The 25,722-nt window shown below is 37.5% G+C and overlaps 1 protein-coding gene and 1 non-coding gene across 2 annotated transcripts; one reads left to right on the forward strand and one right to left on the reverse strand.

Annotated features, from left to right (window-relative positions):
• Positions 1 to 5,079: 5,079 nt before the first annotated feature.
• LOC148952019 (uncharacterized) lies at positions 5,080 to 5,964 on the forward strand. Its single transcript, XM_089089119.1, has one exon. The coding sequence runs from the start codon at positions 5,080 to 5,082 to the stop codon at positions 5,962 to 5,964; it is 885 nt and encodes a 294-aa protein (XP_088945245.1).
• Positions 5,965 to 11,104: 5,140 nt separating this feature from the next.
• LOC148952020 (U1 spliceosomal RNA) lies at positions 11,105 to 11,268 on the reverse strand. The gene has a single exon (XR_016141822.1). It is a non-coding gene; the product is annotated as a U1 spliceosomal RNA (small nuclear RNA).
• Between the last annotated feature and the right edge of the window lie 14,454 nt (positions 11,269 to 25,722).

Below are 25,722 nucleotides of genomic sequence, written 5' to 3' on the forward strand. Positions count from 1 at the left end.
ATATGTTAGAAATTAGGATAATCAGGAATTCAATTTTTACCGTGAATGACCTCCGTGTACAATTATGTGGTTTTCGGAGGTCGCCAACACCAAACCGAACAAAAAAATGCGGATGAAGAATCAGCAAAAAATAGCTTAAAAACGAATGGTACCAAGCAGCTTAAGAAGTGAAGAACAATAAAACTTAATGTCATTCGCAAAAAGTTTTATCTATGCTCTGTGACAGCTTGGATACACTGACACTTTTTTGATTTAGATAAATTTTAACAGTAGTTGTGGTAATAGGAATAGCCCCAAAAGTTGGAACATAATATCCTCAGTTGTTCTTGGGATATTGCTGAGATGTCTTATTGACTACGACATACACACAGTACGTTTTGATTTAATCTTAACATTTAGATTTGAAAAATAATGGGCAAATTGCATAACTGTGGGGGGTAGACCTATGCAATAGCCCTAGAGATACAGTTACAACTCCGTTCAGGTATACCAAAAAAAATGGCTATCTTAAAATTTTGATTGGAAGTGTTTGAAAAATCACGAGCTAAAGAGGAGGGCAGATTTCCCTCCAATTACTTTTCACTATTAAAAAAGGTAGGGGAAAAAATTCTAGCGATCTGCTTGAGCTGGCTAAGGAGAATGGTGTTAATCTTTTAACCGTGCCCCCACATACGACTCATAAACTGCAGCCCCTGGATCGCTCCGTTATGTTTCCGATTAAGGCATACTACAATCAAGAAGCCGCAGCTTTTATGAGCAGAAACAAATGCAAAACCATAGCCATTGCTAATGTTGCAGAAATTCTTGGCTCATCTTACTTCAAGGCTGTTACTCAAGAAAGCATAATCAGCGGGTTCCGCTGCACAGGAATTCATCCATTCAACCAAGAAATTTTTCAAGACCACGAATACCTAAGTTCATCCGTTTCGGATAGACCGAAAGTATCGCCACTGGCCCCTTTCAGCTCAGAAGCTAACTCTGTCCGATATTCAGAAGCACCATGTGGAAGCGAACCTCCCCTGAGAGACCCGAGTCCAAAAAAGTTGCCTGTTATAATGTCTGGTTCTGTTAACGATAGCTATTCAGAAATTACAGATCTTTTCCCATTGCCGAAAGGATCTCCCAGGAAGCAGAAAAGAAGAACTGCAAATAAAAATAAAACAGAAATCCTAACAGATACTCCAGTAAAAGAAAGAATTCAACAAGAGGTGGAAAAGAAAAACAAGAAACAAAAAGTGCTAGAAATGAAGAAACTAAGCAAGACAGTTGCGAAGCAATATAAATTACCAGAAAGAAAGCTGTTTCGCGAAACAGTTGAGTATGAAAGCAGCTCTGAAGAATTTGTAGTTGATTCTGATTGTTGCAGTGACGAGACTCTGAATGTTGGCGATGTCAAGGCTGAAACTGAAATATCTGAAGAGATTACAGTCGGTGATTTCATTCTCACTGGAATCGATGGGAAAAGAAGAGGGAAAACATACTATGTTGCGTCGGTGTTAGAAATCAATGGTGATGATCTTGATGTCAAATTTCTCAAAAAGGTTGAACCAAACAAGTTTGTTTATACAGATGAACAGGATTTTGTAGCGAGACAATCAGTGGAAATTAAGCTTGATCAACCCGTCTCATGCGAAGGGACTAAAAGGCAATCAGAAAAGCTGACATTCGATGTCGATCTTTCCACATACAATATAAAATGATCAGACAAATTTAATATGAGTTACCTGTATTAAATTTTCTTATACAAATAGCTGATGAGTATTAAACATATTCTTAAATGAGAATAGCTCTTCTGATCTTTTTGAAAGTGGTTTTCAATGCCTGGCGAACCAGAACCGGGGGATGGCGAAGCTGTACCGGGGTCGTAAAGGTTCGCCATATCTGACCAAGGTCATTGTTCTTTGAATTATGGCTATAACTGATAGGCTAAAAAAAATATCAAAGTTTTGCTTGATGTCCTGAATGTGTACGTACATTTTGCTGGGAAAAAGTTGACTGTAGGTTCACAAGCATAGCAGAAAAAAATTATTTTTAAAAAAAGTGATGAACGTGGGCGGGTCTCCCCAACTAGAACTTTGAATTTCCAGTTCAATTTTACACCTTTACAATACCAATGATATTATTAGCTATGATAGAGAAGCGCTACCTATGATTTTGCTTAAATACTCTTTAAATACTTGCATGCTAGTAGTTTTTTCGTTTAATTGTAACACCCTCTAAACGCTTCAACTTAGTGTCCTTAGTTTTACTTTAGTAACCTAGAATTAGTATTAAAAGTATACACATAGTGTCTTCTGGCTAGTTCAAAATTCGTCACAGCTTACCCTGAAAGGTCTAACTTAAGAATGTAAGCTGTTATTGTGATATTTCAACCTTTTGACAATCTACATGATTATAGTTCGTCTTGATTTAGTTCAACATCCACCTAGATATTCCTTGAAAGCTTCACCTTAGTACCCTTAGCTTGTATAGTAACAATAGTTGTGGTAGCAGTAGTAGCAGTTGTAGCATATGCAGCAGTATGCACATAAACCTTTGTATTTTTCAACATCCCCTTCAACACATGATGAAACTTTCAACTTAACGTCATCAACCGGTCCTGAAGCATTGCTGACACGTCTTCTTGACAGCCTATGTGGGCATAGTGTGTTTCGATTTATTTTAATACAGTTTCAATATTGTCCAAAATTTTCGTCTTAATACCTTTAGGTTTATTAGCAGTAGCAGTAGCACCACTAGTTATAGTAGTAGCTATGGGAGGAGAGTTAATAGTAGTATACCAAACAAAATGGCTATCTTAAAATTTTGATTGGAAGTGTTTGGAAAATCATGAGCTAAAGAGGAGTGCTGATTTCCCTCCAATTACTTTTCACTATTAAAAAAGGTACAAGAACTTTGAACTTCCAGTCCAATTTACTCCTTTAAAATATCAATGATATTATTAGCTATGATAGAGAAGCGCTGCGGTATTAATTGGTAGCAATATGTCAGTGACGAAAGACCATTTCGACCACCGTATGGACGAGCTTCAAAGTTTGATTTCAAAGCTTGAAAATGAAAATAAAGTACTGAGAGCAGAGAATAAACTGCTAAGGACTGAGCTGTTTCAAGTCAAGACTATTGTCCCGTAATCAGAGATGTACGCTCGAAAAAACAATATTCTTATTCATGGTGTTTAAGCCCTGAAAGGAAAAAACAAACTTATGAGAACTGAAGTGACATCTCTTCAGTCTGAGCTAGCACTTACAGATGCTAATGAGCTAAGTATGGGTACATTGTACCGTATTTCTAAGAAGACGGCTCCCTCCCAATCTGGAACTGGGCCGAGCCTTCGAAGTAATTCACAAAAGCAGAAAGCTATCGAGCCTATCTTTATTAGCCTCTCAGACACTGAACGCTCAGCCCTTATGAAAGATTGTGGAAAACTAAAAAAAACGGGTTTTAGTGTGTCAACAGACTTGCCAGCTGAGCTCGGTAAACAAAGAAAAGAATTACTAGCGCTCGGGTACAAGCTGAAAAGTTCTAAATCGGCAGTAGAAAAGGTTGCAGAAACTCGTGTTGTCCAGCGAGGAATAAGACTGGGGTTAGAGGTCAAAAAGTCGCAAAATTTACAATGGACTAAATCTGAAGACGACTGCTTTGATCCGCTAAAGTTGGCAGTACCCGACGAACCAGACGATACCAACTTTGATGCTTGAAATGTTATTAGTGTGATTTGTTTGTTGTTGTCTGATAGCTCCGCCTGCTGTAGTCGAACAGATGAAGGAAAAATATGATAAAATTAGTTAATTTTTTTTTTAATTGTTTTTTATTTTTTTTTTATTATTATTATTATTTGTTATTGGGGCTACAGCAGCGGAAATGGAAAAGATTGTCATTGATGAATTAGTTTTTTTTTTGCCGCTTGCCGAAATGAGTAATTTGTTATCCAGAAATGTTTCATTTTCCATTTTTCTGTGTTTCTTGTGGTAATCCATGTTTGTTTACATCAGTTTTTTGTTGCAGTTTCAATGAAGTTCATTCGAGTGTGTGAATTTCTCACGGCTCTCCGCTTTGCTCCAAAATGCGACCACATTCCCCAGAGAGTTTTGGGTAAGTTTCGAGTTCCTTGTCTTCGTCCCCGAGGCCCACTACCTTGCCAGCAGCTCAAAAAAAGTTAGAACAGTTAGAAAAGTCGTTCTTAAATCTGGAAGAAATTTTTGATAGAGTAATTAGTAATGAAAATGATTGTTCTTTTTTTAGTGAAAATGAATTTCCTCGAAGTAAATATATTCAGTTAATGAGTATGCCCCAGGGATACTCTGAATCTCAGCTCAGTATAGTTCAGCTCAACTGCCAAGGATTATGTTTGTCACTGACAGATGTAATGACCATGTGCCGACAAATAAGACCTGACGTTCTTGGACTATGTGAAACATTCCTGTCAAGGCAGACTGACATCCTGGTAGATATCCCCGGATATACATCGAATTTTGTACACAGAAAAGAGTCAGCACGAGGAAGATTGGCAATCTACATAAAGAGCGAATACCCAGTCTGTGTTAATGGCAAACTGACTCGAAATATAGAAGGTATTTTTGAGTCACTTTTTCTTGATATGTCCCTTCCTTCACAATGGAAGGTAATCGTTGGAGAAATTTACCGATCACCGTCAGGTTCTGTTTCTTCGTTTATGTAATATTTGTTGGAAACACGCCAAATGTTTGAATAACAGAATTATGATGTGGTCATCATGGGTGATTTTAACATCAACCTAACCTATTCCCTAACTAATACCGCTAATGAACTTCTCGCTCTTATGTCTGGATCTAATCTTTACCCGTTGACAACTATCCCAACGAGAGTAACTGAGAGTACTTATTTACTTATAGACAATATTTTTTCTACTATACCTCAACTCTCAGCTTTAGTGATCCTCAATGAAATGTCGGAGCTCTTCTCCTGCTGTACCGATATCGAAGAAACAAACACAATAATGTTATTTCAAAGACTAGTGATAATTTTCCAGTTGTTGATCTAGGATGAAAAAAATTGCTATTACTTCATGAGAAATTAGAAAAAACGACCTGGGATAGCCTTATGAAGAAAGAAGATCTGAATGAAGGATTTGAAATTTTTCACAGCACATTTACAACACTATATGAGGCATGTTGTTTTAAAGAAAAAATAAAGAAACGCGGAAGAAAAAACCCACCAATTTGCCCATGGGTTACAGAGAGTTTAATCAGGTACATCAATAAAAAGAATAGTCTCTGGGCTGAATACCGTAATCTACCAAATGCAGCTAGCTTGCAGAGTTATGAAATTTATAAGAAATGCCTAAGGTCAGTTCTCACAAAAGCTAAAAGGGATTACTTTAATCAAAGGCTAGCCGAAAGTGGGAAGGATGGAAGGAAAGTATGGAAGACAGTCAATTCAGTGTTACGACCGAATAACCAACAGCCTGAACTACCATCCAAAATTACGGTTGATCTATGGTTGATCTTGACTGAACCAGCACAAGTTGCAAAAGCTCTTTGTACCTTCTTCGCCAAAATTGGAGAAAAAACGGCTAACACAGTGCTACCCCCCAGAAAGTCCTACAGGGACTTTTTGGGCCCAGCGTGTGTCAAGTCGATGGCACTCATTCCTGTAACTTCGACGGATGTTTCTATGATTGTCAAAGGCTTGAGAGGAGCATATGCCTCTGGATTCGATCGCGTCCATACTAAAGTGTTGAAAGCAGTATTGCCGTCCGTGGTGCAACCTTTAACGCATTTGGTAAACCTCTCCTCTCCGGAGACGGGCGTGTTTCCATTACTTCTCAAGAAGGCAAGAGTAGTTCCCCTCCGCAAAGGTGGTCCTCAAGACGACCCGTCTAACTTTCAACCCATCTCTATTCCTTCGGTGTTTTCCAAAGTGTTTGATAAACCTATGAAGAACCAACTTTACTCTATTCTGGTAGCTAAGGGATTTCTTAACTAATACCAATTTGGATTCAGACCCGGACACTCGACGGAAGATGCCCTGGCATCACTAAGCCTATTCATTAATCAAGCACTTGACCTGGGACTTGTGCCAGCTGCTATTTTTCTTGACATAAAAAAAGCGTTCGACAGTATGGATCATGGGATTCTATTAGGTAAAATAGAGCAGAGTGGGGTTAGAGGAGAGGCTCTACGATGGTTCCGGTCTTACCTTAGTAGCCGACGTGTTTATATAGGAAAAGATCCGCTGAATGACACCGTTGCCAACTTCGGTGTGCCGCAAGGCTCAATCTTAGGCCCACTGTTATTCCTGGTTCATGTGAATGACCTAAGTCACGTTCTGAACCCTAACTCCAGGACTTCACGGTGCTGCAAGTAATGTTACGACCTAGAAATTTCAAGCAGCGATGATGAATCGGATGAACTTGTGGCGTTCGTAGATGACACTTTAATGGTCTCTTGTGGCACCGACCTTTCAGCTGTCCAGAGTAAACTTGAGGTCATCTTAGAAGAAACTTATATTTGGATGGATGCCAATCGATTTGTAATAAATGTTGACAAATCTTGCGTTCTCTTCTTCTCAAGGATTGGACCTCTTCGCCCAGAGGTATCGAGAATAATGGCTTCTCGAGGAACGATCAGATGACCAAAAACTGGCTATGCCAGGTGCCTAGGTCTACTCCTTGACGAAACTTATCCTTCTTACATCACATCCCCGCTGTAGAGATAGGGCTTTCCCGTAATTTCGGGATTATCAGGAAACTGAAACACATATTCCCTCAAAAAACCCTTCGTCTACTGCACAATGAACTTATCAAGTCTCATCTACAGTATTGTGCGTCAATTTGGCAGTCAATGTTTACATCCCCCCTGAAAAGGCTTGATTCAATCGATACACATGCCCTGAAAATAATCGTAAATATGGACGATTTTCTTTCCCGTGAATCACTGTATCATTTATCGTGCTCAGTCATCGTTTTAAAATTTTTCTCCGGATTACTTCCATCACCATTCCACAGTCTATTCCCGTTTGTATCAGAACATCATCTAGGAACACAATATCTGCCTCAAACCTTCTGGTGAGACGAACACCTACAGTACGGTCGGATTTTGCACCGGATGTGGCGTGCGCAAAAGTATGGAACATGCTTCCACAAGAGCTGAGATGTAGGAGCTCCCTTGGGTCTTTTAGAAATAGTTTGAAAAAATATCATTCTGAATTTCAATAAATAGAGTTTACTAATAATTGAGATTTTTTTTAAAATTATTATCAATATTATCTCGGTTTGTTTTTTTTGTTTTATTTATTGATTATTATTTTATAAGGGTAAGGTAGCTTTGGTTTTGGGAAGGAAGGGAGGACTCTATTAGATGGTCAGTTGTATGGTTGAGGGATGTGGTTGTGTTGAGGAGTAAAGCGAGAGTCGTAAAGCGTGATTAGGAGGAATCGTTATTTTTTTAAGGGACGCAACGTGCGTTTTTTTTGCATAGAGAAGTTTATTTATTTTTATTTATTTCTATTTGTTTTAATTAAACCCGATTGAATCTGAATCTGAATCTGCCTATGATTTTGCTTAAATACTCTTTAAATACTTGCATGCTAGTAGTTTTTTCGTTTAATTGTAACACCCCCTAAACGCTTCAACTTAATGTCCTTAGTTTTACTTTAGTAACCTAGAATTAGCATTAAGAGTATACACATAGTGTCTTTTGGCTAGTTCAAAATTCTTCACAACTTACCCTGAAAGGTCTAACTGAATAATGGAAGCTTTATTGTGATATTGTTTTGTCAACCTTTTGACACTCTAGATGATCATAGTTCGTTTTTATTTAGTTCAACATCCGCCTAAATATTCCTTGAAAGCTTCACCCGAGTACCCTTAGCTTTTATAGTAACAATAGTTGTAGTAGCAGTAGTAGCATATGCAGCAGTATGCACACAACACCTTTGTACTTTTCAACATCCCCTTCAACACACGATGAAATTTTCAACTTAACGTCATCAACCGGTCTTGAAGCATTGCTGACACGTCCTCTTGACAACCTTTGTGGGCATAGTGTGTTTCGATTTATTTTAATATAGTTTCAATATTATCCAAAATTTTCGTCCTAATACCCTTAGGTTTATTAGCAGTAGTAGTAGCACCATTATTTATAGTAGTAGCAGTAGGAGGAAAGTTAATAGTAGTAGTTTTGGTCAATATCTACAAAATCAAATTATTGAGTTAGGAATAAAGTGAATACACCATTCGATGCCTTTTTTTATGCTGATTACGAATATAATAATCATTTATATGCCCCCTATATATTTCTGAAATGAATTTCAGCCCCCCTATATAAGCCAATTCAGGGTTAGGTTAGGCTAGGTTAGGTTAGGCTTAGCCTATATAGGGGGGGGGGGGCTGAAATTAATTTCTGATAGAAATGCTTATTAAATTCGTAATCAGCAAAAAAAAAGGCATCAAATGGTGTATTCACTTTAGTCCTAACTTAATAATATGATTTGGTAGATATTGACCGTAGTTTTAGCTTTAGCAGCAGTAACAGTGGTAGCAGTAATAATAATAGCAGCAGTAGTAGTTGCAGGAGTAGAGCAGTAGTATTATCATGAAAATATTGTCTTTTGGTTAGTTCAACACACCCCACAACAAGCGTTGTAAGTTTCAATTTCACACAAGAAACTCTTCCTAAGATATTGCTGATATACCCTTTTGGGAACCTGAATACGGATGGCAGGTTTTTATTCGTACAACAGGATGCTCATGTCAACTGGACATCCCACTCATGATGCCCGTGAAGTTTCCTCTGGATACAATAAGCCGAGTCTTGATTGGCTGTATTATGGGAAACGGTGGGCCTGGAAGGGGTGTTAGTTGCCTTCCAATCACTTTAGACTATTAAAAAGGGCACTAGCCATTCCAATTTCCAATCGAATGAGCCCTTTTTGAAGTTTCTACGACAATTCCTTCGATAGAAAGTGCCCTGGTCTAAAGGAAAAAAAAAATAAAAACAAATAATACATTTTACCAACATCGTTCTTTACTATAGGCAGTGTTACTACCTATGAAAAGGGACTATAACTTCCAGTTTTAAGTCAAATGAGCCACATCTAAAGTTTATATGACTACCCATTCTATAAAAACCTTATATGCCCCAGGAAATGACTTACAACTCTATCCCCAGGGCGGTTCTAGGCGTTTACCCCCCCCCTGGCGATTATCCTCCTGGAAAGTACCCTCCCACCCCCACCCCCCTACCCGAAAAAGAACCCTCGGAAAATACCCCCTTCCCGGGGAAAATATCCCCACCGCAGAAAACACCCCCAGGAAAATACCCCCCAGAAATTACCCCCCGGAAATTACCCCCCCCCCCCAGTAAATACCCCCGGAAAATACCCCGCTCCCCCCGTGGAAAATAAGGCTTTCCAAATTTGAGAATTTTATTTGAGTTTTATTTTTTTAATTTCCGTAGGGGGAAGGAATTTTGGTACTTGTGTATTATGCGCCACTCACTCAAATTTACGCTGCGTCATATTTGAGAACACACCGGGTTTTTCGTTAGTTTCTTCATTACTTTAGAAATAAATTTGGGCTATAGATTTGGGCATTAGGGGGGGGGGAGGGGTAAAGTATAGCGGGTCTGCATGCAAAATGTGTTTGGTACAATTATTCTGCATATTATATTGATAGATAAATAAGTGTATTTTAAAGCCAAATATACGGCCATGAACACAGTAAAATAATATAAATGGAAGGCACAAATAACATAAACTTTGATCGGCCATCCTCCTAAAACACGTAAGTGAAACGCTACATTAACCTAATAATAGTTGTTGATACTTGGAAAAACGGTCATTGAAAAAAAAAACAGTTAGTACTTGGAAAGAAAACTTGAAATTAAATTTACTTTAAGCTGGGATTTTTTTTTTTTTTTTTTTTTTTTTTTTTTTTTTTTTTAGTTAACAAAATTTTCAGATACCTGGCTATTTTTCTTTAATTTTTTATTGGCCATATATCTAGAAAGAATTGTTTTCTTACTTCAAACTATCAAAATACTTTACCCCCCCCTCCCCTCTCCGCCCTATGCGCAAATATATAGCCCAAAGTATAAATTTTCAATATATTCTGTCACTTGTCTTTGTCTTGTATTGCGCTAAGCTGAAAAAAAAAACTAACGAAGAAACCGGTTTTGTTCTCGAGTTTTACACAGCGTAAACTTGAGTAAGTTTCCCATGATACACTATCACCAAAAATCCCTCCTCCTATGAAAAATAAAAAAATAAAACTCGAAAATTATTATCAAAATTGGAAAACCTTATTTTCCACTGGGCAGGGGGTATTTCCGGGGGGGGAGGGGTATTTACCGGGGGAAGGGGTATTTTCCAGGGGGGGGGTATTTTCCGCGGGGGGGAGATTTTCCGGGGGTATTTTCCGAAGGGGGGTATTTTCCGCAGGGGTATTTTCCTGGGCGTAATCGCCAGAGGGGTGAACGCCAGCCACCCCTGGGGCAATGGGGGTTGTGTCATCACTAGAGGCATTATTATATGTTCTTTGGACTGTTTTGAACCAAATTGCTATATTACAATCTTTATCAGATGTGTTTGGTGAAAAGAGGGGTAGTCGGAGAGGGGGCTTATTACCCACCATCACTTTTGACTCTTAAAATGGAACTAGAACTTATAATTTTCAACCAAATGAGCCCCCTTTAAAGTTAAACGACCAAACCCTTCCATAAAAAACTTAAATGCCCCCGGAGCATAACTTACAACCCTCGCCCCCAACTCTGTTAGTTTGTATCAACCCCCAAAGCCATGTTATATTATCTTTGAACTATTTTGAATAAAATTACCGTCTCAAAATTTCTAATGGATTCATTTCCGGATAACACGAAGTGTGTTGGGGGGGGGGGGTAGCTGCCTTCCGATCACTGTTACTCTTAAAAAGGCCTCTAGAAATTCTCATTACTAATCCAATGAGTCTTCTCTGAAGTATATACGACCATCTTTTCTATAAAAACCTTATTTGCCCCCAGGGTATCAACAGATTGTACAACATCAATAGATTGTACAGTTTTTCCTTCGAACTGCATAATGTATGACATATGAAAGGGAAAGAGGGAAGATAAGTTCCAATGTGTGACAGGAGTTTGCGCGAACGCCGTCCCCGGTTACCAAAAATTACGCTTTTAAGTTGTTCTCACTATGGGTAATCACAGGGATTAGCCAATCCGAAGTACAATGGAAAGGCCTCACCCTAGGAGCGCCTCCTTCACGGTCAAGGCAGCTATCCAGCCAGGTAAGTTTGACTTGTAAAATTGTAATATTTCATTAATATCTTTCAACATATATAGGACTGTTTTAAATGCAACCCAGAAGCTGAAATTAATAATACAGATGCAGGTGTACACAACTTTTTTCATCAATGAATGCAGTCTCTAAATTATTTAGAAAATAGCAACGTCAAATTTCATTGTCCAATACAAACGTCGTTTATGTTTTGAATGAATATTATTGCTTTTGAGGGCTTCTCACTCTGTTATCAACCTAACTGAATGAAATGAACTTTAATTTATGATGCCCATTGCCCAATATCTGTTTTACTTATTATGGCACTTATTATCATGATAAAAACAAAAGGGAGCTTTAGTCATTACTATTACTACTACGAAAGTTCTTACCCTGGGAGCACCTCTTTCATGATCATGGCAGCTCTCCAGCCAGGTAATCTTGACATGTAAAAATAAAACATTTTACAAATATCTTTCGACATAAATAGGATTGTTTTAAATACAACCTTTACCTTAGACCTTAGATCCTCTTGTGCCTCCAGAGGTGCTTAGGGCACCCAAGAAGAGTCACCAGTTATCTCTCATCGCTGCGGCCGCCCAGACATCTTCCCATTCAGATAGGATTGAGGCATTTAGGTTTGCGAGGTCAGCCTGGTAGCTGCGTCATAGGGTATTTTTTTTTAGGGGGGGGGGTCCTCTTCTTCTGGTACCACGTGGCTGCAACTGAAGGACGACATTCGGTAGTTGAGTTTCGGACATGCGGATTACATGACCGAGGTATCTCCACTTCCTATATTTGATCACTTTGGTTACCAGTGGCTGAGATGTCTTCTGTCGTATAGTAGCGTTTGTTTCTTTTTGGGATCAGTGGATATTTAGAATGCGCCTTAAGCACATGTTTTCGAACGCAAGGAGTTTCTTTTCAAGTATTTGATCTATGTGCCAAGTTTCAGACCTTTAAATGCACGCACATCACATAGCGACGTCTGTCACTTGACAATAAGAAAGTGGTCAATTTGTTTTTTTGTGTGTTCATTAGCTGAAGTCCAGGAGTACTTGTGTATATCTTTATGGGCGAAGAGAGCGCCGCCAACAACCAAGCCGAAAAACTGATCCATCTATATAAAGAGTTCCCTCTATCGTTGTGTTTTGCACGACTGTGGTTCCTCAGAACTTTGAAACAAGAACCTCTTTCGCTGCAACCCATTCCATTGGAATGCCCTATGGCCCAAAGAATGTCATGTCTAGGTACATCTTTCAGGACAGATGTCAGTTCGTTATAGAACACCTCTTTCTGGTCATCTGTGGCTTCATTAGTTGGCGTATAGCACACAACCAGGGTCATTTTGGCATGTTTCCCATGGAATCGAGCAGTCATAATGCGGCTGCTCATGGGTTTCCAGCTAATCAGTGATTTTGCCACAGGTTCCGTAATGACTACGATCACTCCAGCTTCTATTTAATAGTCGAAAGTGATTGGAGGGCAACTAGCCCCCCCCCCCTGACCATCATTCCCCCAAACACATCCAATCAAAATTTTGAGATAGCCAATTTGTTCAGAGTAGTTAATTTCCACATAGAAAATATGTTTTTGAGGAGGACACTTGCCCAAAACCCTCAGGGCAAGGATTTTAAGTTATGCACTGGGGGCCTTAAGGGTTTTTTATAGAACGCATTGTTGTAGAAACTTCAAAACAGGCTCATTCGATTGAAACTTCGAAGGGCTTGCAACCTTTTTAATAGTCGAAAGTGATTGGAGGGCAACTAGCCCCCCCACGCCCGTAACTCCCCCAAACACATCCAATCAAAATTTTGAGATAGCCATTTTGTTCAGCGTAGTTGATATCCAAATAGAAAATATGTTTTTGAGGAGAAAACTCCCCCACATCCCTCAGGGCAAGGGTTTTAAGTTATTTCCTGGGGGCATATAAGGTTTTTATAGAAGGCATTGTCGTAGAAACTTCAAAACAGGCTCATTCGATTGGAAATTCAAAGTTCTAGTGTCCTATTCAATAGTTGAAAGTGATTGGAGGGGACCTAGCCCCCCCCCCCACGCCCATCATTTCCCCAAACACATCCAATCAAAATTTTGAGATAGCCATTTTGTTCAGCGTAGTTGATTTTAAAATAGAAAATATATTTTTGAGGAGGACACTCCCCCACAACCCTCAGGGTAAGTATTATAAGTTTTGCCCTGGGGGCATATAATGTTTTTATTGAAATCAGCATCGATAAATAAATGAAACCCAATACGAACAGAAATTACAATAAATAACCGAGTCAAACTCAAAGCGAGCAGAAATTAACATAAGTTGGGCGCAAAACCCCTATGCCTTCCCAAGGCCAGAACATAATTTGCACTTTACTGAAAAAAAGATATATGTTTTTACTTTTATAACTATAATAAATCAAATAATTTTAACATTTTGATTACTAAATATCAATATATGTATATTACACTGACAATACACATTCATTTGTATTTTTTCAGTAAAGTGCAAATTTTGTTCTGGCTTTGGGAAGGCATTCAGCGTAGTTGTTCAGCGTAGTTGATTTCCAAATAGAAAATATATTTTTGAGGAGGATACTCCCCCACAGCCCTCAGGGCAAGAGTTTTAAGTTATGCCCTGGGGGCATATAAGGCTTTTATAGAAGGCGTTGTCGTAGATAAGATAAGATAAGTTTTATTCTTCATTAAATACACATATAATATTACATGTTATTAATCCCTCAATTTCATCAGTAATGAATCAGCTATCAGCCGAGTAACATCGTTTGGCTAGTGCTTTTAACCTGGGTTGATGTGAGATAAAATGAATTGAAATAGCAAAGTGGGCGGAGTTTTGTTCTGTGAATGCGAACAAGTTCTTTTTATGTAAGGAGTCTGCTAATTAATGATTACGTATAAACAGAAGTCAATTTATTAGCTGAGGGTTCCAATGCGAATGATTTGAGGAGTTCCTGTTTGGCAATTTATGTGTTAGCCGTGCATTAACGGCTTAGCGAACTGCACGACGGTACTTATGTGGATAAATAAGAAGTACTTTTTCCGGTAAGAATATTCTAATTTTTTATTTACTGGTTTGTGATGACGAGGAATAAGCGTAAACGTAAATCAGAGGAACAATTTGGATCGGTTTGCATGACGAATCTGGGCATTCATCTTCAACGCAAAAGTCAATAAATCGTGCTTCGATCCAGTCATTAGCGGACGATTTCTCGAAAATTCTTGAAATTGTAACGGAGTCTCAAAGTACATTAAAATTAATTGACACGAGATTGGCTAATCTAGAAAATCGAGTAATTTCTGTGGAAAATGCTCAAGCTATCTTACAATCCAATGTTACTCAAGTTGGTAAAAATTGCGATGCAGTAAATGAAGAAGTAATTTCACTAAAAACGCAAATGAATATTGTATCCACTGAAGCCAAATATTACCGTGAAATGACATCTTCGTTGTCGGCAAGATTAATGTCAGTAGAATATTTATCTACAGAAAATAACATTATTGTGTGGAATACGGTTTGTGATGATGTAGCCACTGCTAAAAGTTTATTTCAAGAAATATGTACCAATGGTTTAGAATTAACAAAGGCTCCAGAATTTACAATTGTGACGAATAAAAAAGACCAAAAGTTTTTCAAAGTGAATGTTAAATCACGCGAGGCGAAGTTAATGATTTTACGTAATGGCAAAAAACTTAAGAATAAGATTTTCGGTTCATATACAGCTATGAAAAATGTTTACGTCAGCGATGATGCTCCAGTGTGTGTTCGTGAAGCGCGGAAGAGACTTTACGAGACTAAATCTAAATTGAATAGAAAGAGTATTCCAGCTTGGGTATCTAATACTGTTCCTCCCTTCATTCAGATTGAGAGAGAAGGTGTTGGAAAAGTGAAATATATGTATAATGAGCCAAGACCAGAGCTACTTGATTGTTGATTCTAGCATTTCATTTTGTTTTGTTTTGATGTTTAGAGTCATTTTTTTCTATTATAAGATGAATTTTGTATTCGTGGTTAGCGGCACTAGCACAAGTGTGTGCCTGATGAAGAAAACCAATTATATTTTTCCTCGATTGCATTATCCTGTATTTTTTAATATGAGTGAGATTTTTCCCTTTTTATTTTCCATGAGTTTTTTTTTTGTTATATTGTATGGGCAGTGGGTGCAGTGGCGGGGATTTTCTTTTGTACGAGACGGTGGAGCGTGTTCTACAGTCTTGTATGGAGGGTTCCATGTTGTTGTACTTATTGTTTATGATGATATGGCAGGGTGGTTTTCGTCGCTATTTATGTTATGTTGTATCTTTTTATTTTGTATTTTATTTAGGATAAATTTTATTTTTAATTTATTTTCTCTTTTTTTCAGTTTTTTTTCTTTTGTTATTGATTTCTGCCCTCCTGGATAATGGAGATCACTTGTGGTTGTTGTAAGTAGAGTTAATTTTTCTATGAGTTTCCTCGTTTGCCTCCTAAGCTTGTGTCTTGAAAAAATGAGTTGGATTATGACAATAATAGATTGAAAAAACTTCAGAGAAATTCGTTGAGTTGGGATGTTCTGGGGAATGGGGTCTTAAATCCGGATTATGATGAGGGAACGATGGAGGATTTTCCAGTGGTTAAATATAAATTTCCAGTTGATATTAGAAATAAATCTACTATGGGTCAGCAAAGTTTGAGCATATTCAATTTGAATTGTCAAGGTCTTTCTAGTTCATTTAATTTATTAACCGAACTATGTAAGTTTTCTGAGTTGGATGTGCTTGCATTGAATGAAACGTGGCTTCGTAATCATACAATTAGTCTACTTGAAATTGATAGTTATGACTGTGTGACGCAAAATAGGGAATCACGATTACATGTTGGATTGGCTTTATATTGCAGGAAGAATATTACTATGAAAATACGGAATGATCTACGTGTGAATAAAGAGATGGTTTTTGAATCAATGGTGGTTGAACTTTGTAAGTCAGGAAAATTTTTCTTTGTGGTGGTTGTTTATCGACCTCCATCTGGAAATGTGCAGGAATTTAATGATTTGCTGGAGCGGCAAATGGATAAGTTGTCAGGTTTAAATCGCCCATGCTTTGTTTGTGGAGACTTTAATCTTCATCTATTTTCAGTAAATGTAAACCCGAGAGTTCATGATTTTTTAAATTTTATGTTGGGTTACGGTTTAAGACCGACAGTGAATATATGTAGTCGAGTGACTTTGCGCTCGGAATCACTTTTGGATAATATATTTGTTAATGTGAAGTATGATTTTGCTGATGTTATTTTGAATGATATTTCTGATCATTTTGGTGTTATTGTTGTTATTAGAGAGTTTGGTGTTCCTACAGCTATGAATATACCACCACAAATTTCTGCATTGAAAATGGATGCTGAGGCTCTTAACATATTCAGAAGAAAATTAAAGAACACTCAATTTGACTTTTTAGAAAGTAGTGATCTGCCAGTGAATGAAAAGTTTGCATTGTGGTATTCAGAAATAACTAAATTACTAAAAGAAAGTTGTACAGTTATTAAAAAGCCGGCGTTTCATGTTACCCCTAGAAAACCCTGGGTTACTAGAGGACTGATTAAGGCCATATCAAATCGAAAACTGCTACATAAATATTCTGTAGTGTCTCCTGAGGTGAAAGTGAGATACAATAAATATAATTGTGAACTCAATAACCTATTATGAGAAGCGAGAATTAATTATTATCGAAATGAGTTTAAAAAAAGTGCAGGTAATCCCAGGCGAACGTGGAGAGTAATTCACTCTGTTCTCAGCCCTTCCAAAAGTTCAAATTTACCTGAAAATTTCAACACTGATGCGTCGATTGTAGATAATATGTGTTACCATTTTTCTATTGTTGGTAAACGGATAGCGGAGTCCACGAGAAAATTTTCTGAGGATGGAACATACCACCAGTTTTTACCCGAGGAAAGTGATGTATCTGCATATCTGAAACCAGTAACTGCTAGTGAATTACGTACCACATTGTGGAACATGAGAAATAATGCTTCAGGTGCTGACTTCCTTTCATTGCGTGTACTTAAGTATGTTTTCTCGGAAATATGCGACCAGGTTTGTGTTCTATTTAATATGTGCCTAAAAGTTGGTGTTTTTCCCGATTTTATGAAAATTGCTAGAGTGGTTCCGCTTTTTAAGGGCGGGAAAAAAATTTGCCGAATGATTATAGGCCTATTTCAGTGCTGCCAGTTTTATCGAGAGTTTTTGAAAAATTGATTAGTGGCAGGATGGTTGATTTTCTTGAGAATAATAAGTATTTTAGTAAAACTCAGTTTGGATTCCGTAAAGCAATGTCGACAGATCAAGCTCTTATTTTTCTCACGACTTTTGTGACCGATGCTCTGGATCAAGGGTGGAAAGTTGCATCTGTTTTTTTGGACATTGTGAAAGCCTTCGATGCAGTGGACCATGGAATTCTTCTGGTGAAGCTGAGGAATTGTGGTTTTCGAGGTATGTTTTATCGTCTATTGGAATCTTTTCTCCAGGATAGAAAGCAGTTTGTCCGTGCTGGTGAAATTAAATCGCAAGTTAAAAGTGTTGAATTTGGTGTCCCTCAAGGGTCTGTTTTGGGGCCACTACTGTTTCTTATATATATTGATGACCTGCGAAATGCTATCAATGGACTGTCTTTTGATTTAAAATGTCGTGATACTGGAGCATCAAAATCTATTTTGCTTTATTTCGCTGATGACACGCATCTAACTGTTGCTGCAAAAACCGGGGAAATGCTTATACAGAATCTTCAGACTGGCATGTTAAACATTGAGAAATGGATGAGGGTTAACAGACTTCAGCTATACCATGCAAAATCCCATTTTGTAATGTATGGGAGAAGTAGCAATTACTACCCTTGGATTGAAAAAATACAGTTAGGTGAAAATATTCTGCCTCGGGAAGTTTCGACAAAGTATCTAGGGGTGATTGTTGATGAGTGCCGTAACTTCAAAGAGCACATTTCATGTGTTAGTGGCAAAGTCGCCAGAAATGTTGGGATGATGAGGAAACTGAAGCACTTTTTTCCGAAAGACATTAGTATATACCTTCTTTTGAATTTGCGGCCTTTATGTTCCTTCCGGTTTTTCTGGTAGGTAAACAGGTCATTACACTCTTTGTCAAGAGGATTTACGCAATTTCAAAGTACAACTTGATTGGTGATTAGGATTTGAATAAAAGGAATAGTTTTCTTTACAATTCATATTAGTAAGAGAATTGAATTCAAAGAGAATAGTTTTTATTTGAAAGAATATTAGTGGAGAAAAAAATGAGGGCTGCATTTACACTATTGGAGATTACTGATGGAACTGACAGCAGCAGTAGAACCGATATACGTGGACCTACTATGGCTGTTGAAATAGCTGCTGGTTTTAGAATATGTATTTAATGTGACGTTATGTAGGCGAGATATGTGAAATCATGAAGCAACTTTAAGCAGGAGGAACAGTTGTGTTTTGCTGGAAAAGTAAATATTCTCCATATAAATAAACTTCGGTCAGCGATAGATGTCCTATCGAAATATATTGATGAGAACAAAATGCTTCAGTGAATATTATTATTATTGTAATTATGATCAATAAAACTGTTTCTAAATCAATGGTATTTTTTCTTTTTCCATAGTACACAAGCGTGTATTTTTTAGAGTAGAAAAAGAAGATTCTGGTTAATCTGAAGTTGGTTGTGAGAGAGTTAGGAATCTAAAAAATGGATTGTATTAAGAAAGATCTAATCATGAGAAATTTAATTCTCACGTGCAAACGTTTAATTCTAGATGATGATTTTCTAGAGTTGTCTATTCAAAGGAAGATATTTTCTCGGGGAATGCTTGTCGATATAATGAAAACTTATTCTCCATCATTAGACTAGTGTATGAAGCTTCTACATCGTGGTCCAAATGAATTTACACAATTTATTGATATATTGATCACGAAGCAGAAAAATGATATTGTAAATATGATTTTAAACATTATTTTTAAGCAATTTAGTACTTTTTTTCATAAGAAAGATGGTGCTCAAGGATGATTTACTCCTCTCTCTCTCTCTCTCTCAGTCATTTTTTTGTTATTGCTAGTTCTGTCTAATTGTGGTTGTGAGAGTGTCAACGCATGAAAAAATGTTACATACATGTTCGTTATGTATGTACACACAGGGCAGCTGGTCATCATGTGAGAATTGCGCAATGATTGAGGAGTATGATTAAAAGTGTAGATTCTGCAACCCGTGTAAATTGCATAGAGGATATGCTGTACAAATTAAAGGTTGTAATTCCTGTCTTGAAGAGGTGTGTGACTCTCATCCTTGAGGCCACCAATGCTCCAATTGTCATTATGATAAATGTAAGCAGTGGGAGAGTACATATCCCGGTCTGATTGGAAATAATCATAACCATGATTTTAGTTTATTGCTACGAGATTGGTATCGTCGTGGTTTTAGATTTTTCTGGGAGGAGGAACCAGGTCAACGATTCAACTGTTGGAACAACAAGAGAATATGGTTTCTACGTCATTGTTGTGAAAACACTGGGTCTTATGATTATAAGCCCACTGATTTTTATTTGGCTGTGACGGAATGTGATTCGACACTTGAGGACACTGTTTGTGAAATTGCTTCAAATAGGCAAATTGAAACATGTGAATTCTATAGAATGAATGCGACTAGTATCATTGACTATACAAAGAGACATGACAAGAGTGAAGTCATACTCTACTGTAGAAAATGTGATCCTGACAGTGCACTACATCAGGATCAGTACACTATGAATTCAGATAATCTACCTGCACTAGTTGTTGTCGACAAATACCTAGTAGTGGATGAGATCGAAAGAGTAGAAAAGTCGTTTTATCATGTATATATTTTTTTTATTAATAAAAAATTTAACATAAATCTTTGGAAAATTTTATTATTAGGGCACTAAAATAAATATTAAATACACTTGTAAGTATTTTATCCACTAGAAAGTCGTTCAATTGAGGTACGTCAACGTAGATGTTGAAAAACTGCTTGTAGGTGTAACCACGACATCTGAACATGAAAAAGAGTAGTGCATGAAAGCCACATGTCTTAGTCGTTAAATCCTGTACTCTTCGTTGATTTTGAATAATGGTTTTCCCACTGCTTTCAATAAAGTTGCTGATGTATGGAGTGTAGAATTTATACGATAGGCCAAGAGGATCAAAAAATTCAATATTCTTCGCTGTTTGAAAGATGCATAGCCAATGGCCAGTCTTCAAAGTCAATGGACTGCTATTAACAATGATTAGGGTATTGTTAACACTTGTAATTTTTTCAATGAAGTCCGAAGGTATGCAATAGGACTTGTACTGGGACATGTATGGATCCATACTAAATACATTGATTATTTGGTTTGTGTTCATGGTGCAAGGTCTAGTAGAACACTGCCGTCAGGTGTGATTTCCCAATAGGTTTCAAATTGGCTTAGTGATACTAGGGTGATACTCTCAGTCAGAGCATTGGTAAATGTACACTCTAAACGAACATTCCCAGTTCGTACTATGGTCATATCTTGCATGCCTGACAAGTCCAAAACAATAACCCCATGATTTTTTTAAAAGATTGAATCGGTTATTCCATTTTCAAATAGTTGAGAGTCATGATCTAGGGATTGCATGGTCAACTCGTACAGAGTTCTATAGGATTTTTTGTCAAATAATAGAGTGTACAGTGGAATACCATTCACTTTGCACACAAGACTAGATAGACAGAAAAAATTAAAATCATGGGGATATTCAATCCAGGATCCAACGGCACTTACACTCTTCACAAAGGCCAATGCCAATTTTGATGGGATTTCTCCATTGATAAATGATGAATATCTATAGCTAAGAGAACCGCTGGCAATGTGACGTTGATAGGTGATTGTATGGGGGACTAGAAGTTTAATAATGTTGCCATTGGCTCTTAGCTTTTCCACTGCCAATGCAACAGAGCTCATAACTTGTTGTTTTCGGACGTGGAGAATTGCCGATGTGATAATGACATTAGCATCGGGTGCTGCAGGAAGTGTTTTTCTCAAAATGAAATTTGATGGGGCTATCTACAACTTTATGTCAATCTTGACATTGGGGGGTAGCCATTGGGGTATATTGAATATCTCATGATTTAATTTTCCAACTAGATGATACTCCTGGGTCACTGCTGTAGTCAACTCACCGTCAGTATCAACACCTGTTCAATATTCATAACCCAATGATTGTCCTCTCGTCTCCTTGTACGCCTTTGGCGTCATCATCATAAATTGTATGTAGCTTGCAGAGTTGGATAAATTATTGCTATTGCTCACCAATGTCCCATTAATCAATGCATTAATTTGTTTGAACAGGTTGTGTAGAATACAGTTTTCATAGGAGAGACCATCGCCGGCGTGTGGAGTTGGATTATCTGACTTTTTCTTCACCACAATATTTAAATCAATAAATGTTGATGACAATTCAATGAAATAGTCTTCATTGGAAAATATTTGAAAGTGTATATTTTAAAAGAGGGGTTGTTGAGGGTGGAATTGTTCATAGTAGCCATACTTGACACTGACATCAACATTTTCAGCATTAAATAGATTCAATGAGGAACTGATTGATGGATATGATTCCTTGTGGGGGAGATAAGTCATCTTAAGAGAAGAAATCCTTCTTTGATCTAACAATCTTTTTCGTTTTCTTCTTCTGCTGCTGCTGCTTATTGGTCTTCGTTCTTTTATGTCTCAAAGTCCTTGTTGATGTCCTTTGCTTCCTGCCTGGGTGGAGACTGATGAGTGAATGAAGCGAACGCATCCTTTTCAATCCCTTCACAATTTGTCTAGATTTTAGTTGTTCAACAACGGCTCTTGCTGAAGATATAATATATTCATTCACACTCTCCTTGAAATTCTTAACATACCCCCAGTCCTTTCGTGGGGAGGCAGCAAAAATCGATACAGAAGGTACAAGATATTATCTGGAAAGGGGTGGTGCTGAACGAAATAGCCTAGCAAACCAGCTACCAAGACCATAGCCAGACATTGGAGTACGACCCTTGTAGTAGTCCAATCCATTGCCTATTTGAAGTGGACTCAAAGCACCAACATATCAATCAATATCGGGACAGACAAATGGAATTCTTCTATTGTTCATTGTTTAGGTTATTGTACCGTCGTTGTCGTTGACAATGGGTCGAAAATGACATGTAATAACAGCTAAGCCGTTTGAAATTGCTATTGGATAACCTAATTAAGTTCTTAGTGTTAAATGACAGAGTTCCAAATAGGAAGTGTTTACGGGAATATACTGAAGATGCTTTATATTGTAGTGGTGAACATGTTATTGATTGGTTTTTCGTTCAAGAACTCGTAGAAGGGGAACATTTGAAGTACCAACCCGAGATGTTTCCACAAATGAAGCTTAGAGAAATATAAAAGTGTCCGTGGAGAAGCTGGGTGCATAGTCTGCATAGATAACATGGTCACTGCCACTGAAATATTCTGTCTTAATAATACGGTTTTTAAAACAAAGAACCTCACGTAAATTCTCATTGAGGAAAAGTCTTTCATTCTCAAATGGATTGGTAATATAAATTCTCCTTTGTTCCGTCGAGTAATTGAAAGTGAAACCGCCTTTTTTTCGACCTGCAATTTTTTTGTTGATAACTCGACACAGTTCATGCATGTTATTGTATTCCCTGTAGGGGATGTTAGCAATAGGGTACTGATTAGAGTCAAAAGTTGCCATTGCACCTTCATCACCGAATTCAAACGGTCGTATTTTTATTTCATATTTACGACCTTTTCTCAGGATATCATAGGTATTTTTGAGGATACAGTCTACAAGAGCCCCTACATATGCGCCGTCAAATTTGATGGCGGGGGGAGTTTTTTCCAAAAATCACTTGTCCTATTAAAGTGGTTGTAAAGAGGACCGGAAACGATGGAAATGAAATTTACATAGAAATCATTGGGCTTTGTAAATATCTTCAACGCCAATCCAAGAATCAAAATCGGAGCTGTATCCTAGCCAGCGAACAAGTAACTGTTTCTTACCCCCGCGAGTACGTGTCTTTAATATCTTTTCAATTTGATAGATTTCACTAGCATTTTTAACTTCTTGCAATTCATAGTCATAAAAGCCGCCGAGAATCTCTTCATCTTTGATATCACGCAGGCGATAAGTTATGGGTTTAGTGTCTAGGATTTTTGCCACTTTAAAAATTTCGGTGGACCACAAGTAATTCCCCTTTTCAAAAACATTAGTTGTTCTATTAATTCGAACCGTATCACCAACATTGAATTTATTTTTCTTCTTCTTATTGACTTTTGATTCATTGGAATATTGTTTAAGAAAGGTGTCAATTGTATTATGATCCGAATTATTAACTTACGTTGGTGTAGAGTTGTACAATGATCGATGAGGTCGTTTATTATAAATCAACATGATTTTATCTAGATCATGAATAAAAGCCGGCGTATTTTTCAATGTACAATATCTTGAAATTAAAAGTCGAATAGTTCTTATCAATCGTTCGGCCACTGAAGCCTTTATAGGACTGTGCGTATGATAGAGCAATGTAATATACTTCTCTAGTACTTTTGCAACATGAGGATTAACAAATTCCCTACCGCTATCCGTTTGAATTTTTTTATATGAATCCTGTTGGAGAATACTTTCAATGGCCTGAGCAACTTCAACACCTCTCTTTGATCGCAATGGACTTGCATAGGCATAGCGACTAAAGACACTGATTGCAAGTAGAATGTACTTGTACGGTGTATTGTGGCGTCTTTGAAGCTCGTCTAGAGTCAGGAGATCTGCTTGCATTATATCCAATGGGTAAAAGGCTTTAGTTTGTCGATATTGATTGGCACGAAGTCTATGATTTCGATGCAGAGTGTAACTTGGTTTATTTTGTATATAGTCGCTTACACTTTTTGGGCGAACACCCTTGACTTTGTAAAGAGTGGTGATGAAAATTAAACCACACACTTCGACAACATTTTCATACACACCTTTCAAAATTTCATCCAGTTCGAACGTAAACATGTTGTATAATGTCCGCTACCCTTTTGTATACTGGCTGCTGGTGGTGGTGGGGACGTTGACTTGATACGTCTTCGCTTTTGTCTAGCTATCAGTGGTGTGCTAGTATTTTCCAAAATTGATTTAAAATCTTCTTCTTCAAGTTAATCTTTTAATATTGGTGATAATGATGATGCACGTTTATTTAGATTTTTTAGAATTTGTCTATTGCCAATAAGACTTTTTGGGAAGTTTATTGTATTTAGAAAGTTGTATAGACGAGTGTCAAATGATAATAGTCCTTTACGATTTGTAACCATGTCATACATTAAATCAAGTAGACTATAGCTCTTTCCCTGAATTATAATCCTTTACCCATTGATCTCAACTTGAATTTGATCACTTTCCAAGAGATAGATCTGGAGTCATGTTAATTTTTCAACATAATAGTTGGGGCTTATATTTACAAATTTAAAAAAAAATTAATAAAATTACTACGTATTTTAATGTGCTCCAGCAGCAGCAGTAGACTCTTGAGAAGATGATTCTTTTTTGGGATCAGCAGCAGCAGCAGTGGGCTTTGATCGATAGTGTTTGTCCACTCGACGAAGTGCATCTTGAAGTAAAATCAGTTTTTTTATCATCATCAATAGTTTCAGTGTCGAGGAACTTACTCATATTGTCCTCAAAGTGTTCGACGGGGGAGAGGGCGAGTTCTATTGGAGTCAAGGCGTAGGGGGTTGCCATTCTCACTAGAGAAAACTGTCTACAAGTCCTGCAATTATTGGCAGTAAAAGTGTGAAAAAGCTACCGCCTGCCTGAAGAAGTCGTTTCCTTTTAAAATTCTTTCCTTTCTTTTTAGAGGCCCATGTACGTACAAGGGAACGATGTTTCTTTGTCTGTTGCTTAACTACTTTTTGCACTAGAATATTACTCGATTTAAAATAGAAGCAAAGATTGGCTCAGATAGGCCGGAAATGATGTCTAATACAGTGTGGGAGGATATCCGGCCTAAGCGGAGGTGTTATAGTTTGTAGAAATGAAAACAAATGTATTCTTTCAGGTAGTGTCTTCAGTATCATGATAGCGACTCCTTGCTTTGTTTAATGTTCTCAGGGAGATATACTGTAATTTCATGTTCGAAAATATCTTTGACTACACGTAGATCCTCGGGTGTATTTTGATTAATATCCAATAGAATATAACCGTGGGGTTTATTAGTTGCATGATTGTATGCCGAGAGCAGAAATTTAGGGGCTCCTGGATAGTTTTGTTTTTTGAGTGGTATTAGCGAGCGAGAATCACGAATAATTCTGTAGATGATATAGTAGGTGCAGCTCAAAGCAAGTGTTCGCATACATTTGCTCTTATGAAAAAGGTTGTGTAGAACTATAATAACGGAAATTTATTCATTATGAGAGCGAACAGTAAACAATTGCAGCATTTGCTGG

Source organism: Artemia sp. Qi Xiang Cuo, chromosome 5 (genome assembly GCF_049724085.1).
Source record: "Artemia sp. Qi Xiang Cuo chromosome 5, ASM4972408v1, whole genome shotgun sequence".
Classification (NCBI taxonomy): domain Eukaryota; kingdom Metazoa; phylum Arthropoda; class Branchiopoda; order Anostraca; family Artemiidae; genus Artemia; species Artemia sp. Qi Xiang Cuo.